The 9409-nt window shown below is 41.2% G+C and overlaps 1 protein-coding gene and 1 long non-coding RNA gene across 3 annotated transcripts in view; one reads left to right on the plus strand and one right to left on the minus strand.

Moving 5' to 3' along the window:
- Nucleotides 1–3132, minus strand: part of negr1 (neuronal growth regulator 1) — a 178014-nt gene extending 174882 nt beyond the window's left edge. Inside the window, exon 1 of one of the 2 annotated variants that reach the window (XM_084953027.1) lies at nucleotides 2411–3132. In XM_084953027.1, the coding sequence (XP_084809153.1) occupies nucleotides 2411–2580 (170 nt within the window). In that variant the 5' untranslated portion in view covers nucleotides 2581–3132. The remainder of the gene's footprint in view (nucleotides 1–2410) is intronic. The other variant, XM_084953029.1, reaches the window with a different exon arrangement.
- On the plus strand, nucleotides 1818–3729 carry LOC146372620 (uncharacterized). The gene is made up of 2 exons (XR_014802715.1): nucleotides 1818–2251; nucleotides 2361–3729. It is a non-coding gene; the product is annotated as an uncharacterized LOC146372620 (long non-coding RNA).
- Nucleotides 3730–9409: the final 5680 nt, after the last annotated feature.

Raw genomic sequence — 9409 nt, forward strand, 5'->3', positions numbered from 1 at the left:
AAAGGGTGGGAAAAGAAATGGATTTGTAGCTACTTTAAACAATGTGTCTCTTATGATTTGCAGCATGTGAAAAATGTGCCTGACTCAAATGCAGGCAAGCAAGACTTTGAAGCAGCACCACAACTCAAATACAGGAGACAATTCATTAAAGGCTGAATATGGCTAAGCTTTTAGGCAATCAGACAAAAATTAAAAGGGTGATGATACACATGTGGACCATTCCTCATCTTCAGGAAGCTCAAATCACTTAATTGCTCTGGACCCAATGTCCAACATGAATCAGGGCAGTAGAAATCCAGCACTGAGAATTGAAGAGGTGAGGGGAAATTAACATATGACAGAAGACGCACCTCTCAGGAGCCACTTCATAATCCCGAGGCAGTGACTAATTGCGTGCTTCTGGGTTTGCTGGTATTTGAGGATGCATGCATTTTTTTTTTGCCAGCAATTTGCTCTGGGGCAAAGGAAAATTGTCCCCACTATTAGTCAGGGGTCTTGACAATGAAGAAACTCAACAAACAAGCAGTGCTTTCAGCACTGAGTCCCTATAAGAGACAGCTCATGCTTTGATGCCTGGCTCTCAAGGCCAATAAAAGAACATGGGGAAATCCAGAACCATAGACCCTTGTAGTTTGGAAAAATGGAGAAAAAAAAGTGTTCCACATCACTTCTGTGACATTTTGCGCTTCAGTTAAAATGTTTAATATTTGTATTGAGTCAATAGAGTCACAGTGGCAGTATTAAAATAAATGAAAAATGCCAATCAGTGGTTACTCAGAGTCCTGTATAAGCCATTAATAAACCAGCTATGGAAGTATCTCCAAAATTCTCTCTATAGACCCACTTTACTGAGGCGATGGCCTGCTTGTTGAAAATGAGTGGTGACTTATTCAGGGGGTGGGAGGCAACTTGTCTATTGAGCTGATTAATAGCACAGGGATAATCTCTGGTCCAATAAACCATCAGGATCGAGGCAAAGCTTCTGCCACTGATCACAGCCAACCCAGACTGATACCAGGGAATTAGACATCCTCACTCAAGAGACATTCAGAGGTGTAAGTCTTTTTGATGGGGACGGCCCTTGGGCACGGAGGCAAACGGTGACAAAAATAGTGAGTACCCCTTGTTCCCAAGGTGATTCCTGTGATGAGCACCAGTACATTTTGACCCTCCTCATAATAACTCATCTCTGTATTTTAGCAGAGAATGACCTTGTGTCACAGGGTGGGGGGGGAATCAGCTTTTCAACAACATGACTAAAAGCCAAGCTGAGTGGGAACTTTAGACATTTAGCTGCTCTGTATTCAGGTCCACACCCAGCATCCCTTAGTCAACATCCACAGAATTCATATTGAAATGGGGCCGGCCCGCCCCCCCATCAGCCTTTCCTCAGAGCCATCAAAGCGGATATTTAATATTGGTAGAACAAGATATTATCTCAGCCCTCCAAAGAGTTTGCTTTAAAAAAAAAAACTGTGCTCTGCAAGAGTTTGAACATTTTTTCTATTTCATGTTACCATTATGAAACAGACTGCAAATCTGCAGTTTTGTAGTAAAACTTGTGCATCATGTGGCATTTATTACAGCACCATTAGTAGCCTGTTTAAACTGAAGGCTGTTTTTTTTTCCTCTTTTTTAATAGCTTGACAACGTTTCAAGTTGCAAGCTTCCGAGAGAAATGGACCCAAACCACACCCATGAAATTAATTTAGCCCTTAATGGTCAGCTACCTGTGCAGCTGGCACCGTAGCCTACGTGATGGAGGCAGGGTGACGGAGGGAGGGGTGGAGGAGTTAGCGCATCATTTGCCATAACTCCATTGGGATCAACAGCGACCACACACGAACACACACGCGTGCACTCGTCAGGCTGGTTTTTGCAACTGCGACATCACACTGCACATTCAGCAAAATCTGTCGAAAAGCGTTGAGAATAAGCACGCAGGACCCATCGCTCGTAGATTAAGTTGCTTTTCTACACGTATGGCGTTTGAGAGACGGTGGAAATCGGCGGACACAATGTAAGCAAATTACATAAGCGATAGGCAGCGGTAGGCTAACTTCACGCGATGTGCTCCCACATACGGGCAGCTGTGAAATCACACGCCAACAACTAATAAGACTTGTGCTCAGTTAGCACAGAGGGAAAGTATCTTGGAGAAGTTTTTGTTAGTAAGCAGCCGAGCTCCGTAGCGGTGGCTGCACTAGCCGGACGAAAACAAGGACGGGATGGAGGGAAAAGGACCTATTGTGTGAGCATCGCAGGCGCTCAATGACAGACCCCCCCCCCCTCCAATCTCCAGAAGTAGTTACCAAACATGTTCGTTAAGGGTTGCGTTTGTTTGTCTTTTTGTCTTTTAGCTCCTCAGAACTCTGAAAGGAGAAAGTGAAGTTGTGTTATCTCGCTTTACCTCAGTAGTGCCGTGTCGCCTTGTCTGCTGACCACACTTTCAACCGAGGAATAGTCCACAGTTTGTCCAGCGGGCAAGCAGGACGGCAGAAAGCAGCACAGGCTGAGAATTATCGCAGTAAGCCACTGACCAGAGACACAAGCATCCTGCACCGCAGTCATTATGTCCATCACAGCTGTGTTTTTGTTGTCGCTTTTCCCAAGTCTTCTTGTTGTTAAGAAAGAAAAGAAAAGCGAACTGGGCTAGCTTCAAAAGAAAAAAAAACGGAGAACCTTAACGCGAACGACGTTTTATTTCCACACTTTTGCGGAGCCCCACGAATAAACGATCCGCTGTATAGTTTCCCAGGTTTGTTTGGCTGGATGTAGAGCTCACTGTGCAGGGAAGTGTACTCTCCAGTGGCTTGCACACCATCTAGTGAGGAAATGCGATGTAAAATGGGAGCAGACCTAGAAGCAGACAACCCCCAGGCTCTGATCCTGTTGCCATGCGGCCGTTTCCCGGGCAACCCGTTCCCAGTGGCTCGTGATGGAGCAGCAAAACCGGAAGGTATTGATACAACCCAGGAGCAATTAAAGATATCGACTGGAGAAGCTCCCCCAATAAGGAAATGAACAGTGAGCATTTGGTGGAAATGGAGCTTACTGACGGTGACGCAGGTGGATCCCATAGGAAAACTCCTGGAAAGCTTTCAAACTGCTACTGTTATAGACACATCTCCAGATGGGAATCCTTAAAATCAGAGCTTATGCACTTAAACTGTTTGGTTTTTTTCTAGAAGTCATCCACAATATACTTTGAAAAGATAATTACTGCCGATTTGAAGAGTTTGCACTACTAACGGGACTTTTTCATTAAGCAGGGAAAACCCCGGCATAGCACAAACACAGAGCACATACACATAAGGACAAGGGGGACTTGGAAAGTTAGTTTTAGAGCAGTAAACCCCATCCATTATGCTGCTTTAAGCCTTTTGACTTAGCCTACATAATACAGATTGTCTGGCCATAACCATGGAAATGACATACATTTCTATGAGGTGACATATTGGCATAGTGCGCTGAAATATCTGTAAATTTTTGGCATGAGCAAAACCTTGTGGATTTACTATGATTGTAGCAACAGAAGGCACTTAATCAAGCAGTCACCTTGAATGCCTATTCAAGAGAACATGTGCATAAAAATGACTTTAAAAATGAGGCTTAACATATTGTTGAAATAAAAAATGTTTTTTAAAAAAAGAAAGCCAGTCGGATAACTGAGGGCATTTTCTGATTCAAGCAAAATAAAGTAACAGATGTTAATCCACAGCATCTTAATCCCTGTTGTTTTGTTGTTGTTGTTGTTTTCATCCCTGCAGCCACTGCAGCTTCTAGTATTTTTGATTTGATTTGTTACTGATGTTATTTTACAGATTTGAGCTGATATCCTATACAAAAAAGTAACCTTCATCTGATTCCTATGTTACATTTCTTGCTGAATTCTCTTTTATACTTTTTTTTTAAAATGTATTAATTTCCCCAAGGGGATCAATATAGTTTCATGATATTTTAGCTCACTGGACAAAAGTGTAAAGATTGAAGTCTCTAATGTTATCACAAGGTTAGAAGAAATGAAATAAGGACTGTAAACTCCTGAAAGGCTTTTGCTTCAGTTTTTAATAGTGAAACAAGCTTTAAAGTGATACCCTGTCTTTGGTTTAAAATTAGGAAAGAAGCTTTGATCCTTTGTAAATTTATTCGGGGTACTGTGAAAGTTGCCTCTCCAGCGTTGGTTATTTATTCAAGAAGATAAATTGTTATTTCAGTGGTGAGAGAAGAGAGAGAACGGGGCAGATTTCTGTTTGCTGGGCTAACTGTGACAAAGAGCCAGAAAACAGGTTTCCAGAGGTTACAGGGGACATTTCACCATATTGGAAATGAGTCAACAACCAATGTTCCATGACAAGCAGCATTAAAAGCAGGGGGAGTGAAAAGTTCATCTTGTCACAAAAACAATTGTAATTTGCATAACTGAAGCTCCCTCTGCTGTTAATAGCTGTGATAATGCCACCAGTAGAAATCCTCACGCTCTGGTTTTGTGACAGAGGTGTTTTTATTGGGCTGAGACAGGAAGATAATTTCCATCCTTCCCTTGTCAGTCACAATGCTGATTTTCCCCTAGTTTCTCTGAGCCCTTCAAATTACCTGAGAAAATGTACCTTTCCATCCATGAAAGCTATAATTACGATGACTCCATTTAGTGGTAGTGCACTTTCCAGAGAGGTGTGGAGGAGTATGTGCGAGTGGCAGCCTGGTAATAACCTCAGGAATTATGAACAGGATGAAAGAGATCAAGGCTGGACTATCACGATGTGTGCGAGCTGTTTTGAGTAATGGATACCACAGACGTTTCCCTCCAGGTGTTGGTAGACAGTTGTCTTCTCGGAGCTAGAGGGAAACTGATGCATGCAATTTGCTATAATAAGGAGTGAATGAAGCAACACATAAAAAGTTTTCTTTGTGCAGCTTGTTTCCACCAGTTGGTTTAAATATATTAGCGCTATTATTATTAATACCACCAGGAAGAATAGACTTCTTCATCTGTCTGCTTAATGGAGACTGTTATGCAGAAGCAGGAGTGCAGTTACCGTCTTGTGTGTTACCACTACTGTATAACCAAACGCACTGAAACATGCGCTGGCTTGTCTTGGCTGCTGTGACTGAATGATGAACTTGAAGTGAAGCGAACACTCTTTGACTGTTATCTTTCTGCAAGTTGTGACAGCATTCTGCTTTACACCAACCGCAGCTGATTAAACTAATTTAGTGCAAGTAAGGCAGCATATTGAAGGCTATTGTTTCCTGAAGTAGTTAAGAACATGGTCATTTTTTTCTGTAATAGTGATTTGGTTAGCTATTATGAAAATGGATGACGTCCAGCAGGGAACTGTGCCGATCGATCACGACGAAGCAGAGAAATGCTGAACGGCTCTGGTGACTGCATCCTCGCAGCCTGGGATAACAGGACACGAGAGCGATCCGTGAGGGAAATGCAAGGATAATTGATGTCCTGTTCAAAGGATCCGATTTTTAATCTCAAATTTACTCAGCAAAAGCTGTATTTTGATTAAATAATGATAAAGAATGATGTCAAACTGCTCTATTCATCTCCAGTTTTAATGGATATGTTGTGCTGGATCTAGGCTATCTATTATTAGAAACACAACTAGGTGGGGGAAAAAACGAATGCAGCATTTGGTGTGTTTTATTTCTTCTGAATAAAGTTCCGAGTTGCAGTTTAGAACAGGTTTAATAACATCATCGGACTCATTGTTTTAACGATGCTGCTTATTCTGATATACACTTTTAACTTGGTGGTAGGGTTTTCAAATCTCACTCTGCCTTAGTCATAATGATTCTAATGTGAAACGTTTGCCTTAAATCCGTGTAGGCCAAGCTTTCTTTATCATTTTATTCTCACAGCTGTGAAGTTATTAATATCTAAATTTAGTCTCCTTACTGCTGTTAAATATATAAGCTAGTCAATGTCTATACTCTTCACGTTGGGGCATTCATACCACTGTAAGTTTGCTCTTAGGTTTTTGGACAGCTAAACATTTTGTTGTAATTTTGCTTCTGTACACCAACACAGCATATTTTAAATCAAATGAGGAGAGTGGAATGCAGACTTTCAGCTTTAATTCAAGGAGTTTAACAAAAGTATCACTTTACTTACGAATCACAGTCATTTGTATACAGTACACAGTCCTGAGAGCCTCAGCAGTAATTGTAAAACTTTGCCTGAAGTTTCCTCCCCTGAGATGCTCTGCCAGGCCTTCACTGCATCCACCTTGGGTTGCTTTGTGTTTGGGAGCCTCTCGACCTTTAATTTTGTCTTTACTAAGTGAAAACCTGCTTGATAGGTTTGTAGCATAAATAAAAGTTGTTACAGACCTCCTAGGATGAGACATTCTTTCAATCTACAAATGGTTATATACTTCTAAGCATATATAAATATATATTTCTAGGCATAAGTGACAATCCAACAATACAAATCTAACACTGCTCTACGGTGGTGAAAAGCCTGTAATTCTAAGCTGGGTGTGGGTTTATCCATGTAACTTCAGGGTTACTCCTGGGTTTTTGTACTACAAAGGCAGATCACCTCATACTGGGTGCCTTGGTAACTTACGCTGTAGACCTAACCTGCTGTTGAGCAGGTTGTGTTCTTGAGAGATCAAAAGGTACAAAATCAGTGCCTATTGATCAGGGAGTTATCCCCAAAATTGCATCATCATTCTAGCAAGACCTCTGTGCACAGATGGTAGGATCCTCTAAAGTTTTCCAATAGCATCAAAAGTCTTTGTGTTTCCCTGAAGATCATCAGTAATAAATATAGGTTTTTAGATTCAACTTTATTTCTTTACTTCTTGGCTCTTCATGCAAATAATTCTACAACAGTTTTATTTGTCCTGTAACCGTTAATAAATGATCCTAATAGAGGACAGCTATGTGCTCGTGAGCCTTACATCAAACTTGCATGTACACTAAGCCTATATTGGAATTTTGTTTATATATTTATCCTTTACTTGCTCTCAGACCATTAAACACCAGCTGGGCTGTAGTTGAAACAGTAATAATTATTATTACTACAGTAGCAAATACCAATTTTAATCCATCAGATTCTCCTGTGTTTTAACGATTGAGTTTGATATTGAGAAGTCTGTTAAACTTACACAGAATATTTGCAAGCTTTCCTTCCTAACCTTCAAACAGGTTCAACTTTATTGACGTAGTAGCTATTTTCCTGTCTTCCTCACTACAATGTTGAAAGCACACTGACATTCATACAGCACTTTTAATATTATGCTACTGTACAGTGATTTTCCTCTCACTCACACACTGATTTGTCTGCAGCTGCTGTCTTTCTTTCAGCCTGCATTATGTGTTTAAGCTCTTTATATTTTTCCCATAGCAAAGTTTTATCCTCATTTGTGAAATCAGCTGTGCCGCTGCCAGTACACTTATCCATGTTTTATGTCTGTGAAGGTTCTCAGTCATCCAGGTCATCGTAGTCAAAGGAGCTTGCAAAGAAAAGCGTCTGGACTTCTTTAAGTTTACTTGAAAGTAAACTTAAAGAAGTCCAGACGCTTTTCTTTGCAAGCTCCTTTGACTATCCATGTTTTAGATTGGTCAGATGCTTCTATGTTCTCATAGCCTCATTTGGATACTCTAGGTAAACGTAACAATTTGATAACCAGCTTTCTGTGAATGTTTACTCTGACTAGAGAAAGAGAATCTAAATAACAGAAAAGCACTGGATATGTTTAACTTTCTTCAGACTGGCTTAGCCATCAAAGAAAATCCCATTTCTTTTCCTCAAGAAACTCTTTTGCAGAAGTTTTCCAGCACACTTTGTGTCATTATCCATTTCTACTGTGAAGTGCCATCCAATCAGGTCTGCAACACTGGCTGAATCTGAGCAGAGAGTATAGCCCTGTACACTTCAGCATTCGTGCTGCTGCTTCTATCAGCAGTCACATCATCAATAAACACTGGAGACCCAGTTCCACTGGCAGCCTTACATTCCCATTCCATAACATTGCTTCCACTGTGTTTGACTGATGATGTAGTATGCTTCAGGACATGAGCTGTTCCTTTCTTTCTCCACACTTCTCTCCTCCTATTCAATTCAATTCAATTCAATTTTATTTATATAGCGCCAAATCACAACAAAAGTCGCCTCAAGGCGCTTCATAGATACAGAGAAAAACCCAACAATCATATGACCCCCTATGAGCAAGCACTTTGGCGACAGTGGGAAGGAAAAACTCCCTTTTAACAGGAAGAAACCTCCGGCAGAACCAGGCTCAGGGAGGGGCGGCCATCTGCTGCGACCGGTTGGGGTGAGAGAAGGAAGACAGGATAAAAGACATGCTGTGGAAGAGAGACAGAGGTTAATAACAGATATGATTCAATGCAGAGAGGTCTATTAATACATAGTGAGTGAGAAAGGTGACTGGAAAGGAAAAACTCAATGCATCATGGGAATCCCCCGGCAGCCTACGTCTATTGCAGCATAACTAAGGGAGGATTCAGGGTCACCTGGTCCAGCCCTAACTATATGCTTTAGCAAAAAGGAAAGTTTGAAGCCTAATCTTAAAAGTAGAGATAGTTTCTGTCTCCCGAATCCAAACTGGAAGCTGGTTCCACAGAAGAGGGGCCTGAAAACTGAAGGCTCTGCCTCCCATTCTACTTTTAAATACTCTAGGAACAACAAGTAGGCCTGCAGAGCGAGAGCGAAGTGCTCTAATAGGGTGATATGGTACTACAAGGTCATTAAGATAAGATGGGGCCTGATTATTTAAGACCTTGTATGTGAGGAGCAGGATTTTGAATTCAATTCTGGACTTAACAGGAAGCCAATGAAGGGAAGCCAAAACAGGAGAAATATGCTCTCTCCTTCTAGTCCCTGTCAGTACTCTTGCTGCAGCATTTTGGATTAGCTGAAGGCTTTTCAGTGAGTTTTTTGGACATCCTAATAATAATGAATTACAGTCGTCCAGCCTGGAAGTAATAAATGCATGAACTAGTTTTTCAGCGTCACTCTGAGACAGGATATTTCTAACTTTAGAGATGTTGCGCAAATGGAAGAAAGCAGTCTTACATATTTGTTTAATATGTGCGTTGAAGGACATGTCCTGGTCAAAAATGACTCCAAGGTTCCTCACAGCGTTACTGGAGGCCAAGGTAATGCCATCCAGAGTATGAATCTGGTTAGATACCATATTTCTAAGATTTTCAGGGCCGAGTACAATAACAGTTTTATCTGAATTAAGAAGCAGAAAGTTAGCGGCCATCCAGGTCTTTATGTCTTTAAGACATTCCTGCAGTTTAACTAATTGGTGTGTGTTATCTGGCTTCATGGACAGATAGAGCTGGGTGTCATCTGCATAGCAGTGAAAATGTATGCTATGTCTTCTAATGATGCTGCCTAAGGGAAGCATGTATAATGTAA

Source organism: Perissodus microlepis, chromosome 15 (assembly GCF_051167445.1).
Source record: "Perissodus microlepis isolate ML-2025 ecotype Zambia chromosome 15, ASM5116744v1, whole genome shotgun sequence".
Classification (NCBI taxonomy): domain Eukaryota; kingdom Metazoa; phylum Chordata; class Actinopteri; order Cichliformes; family Cichlidae; genus Perissodus; species Perissodus microlepis.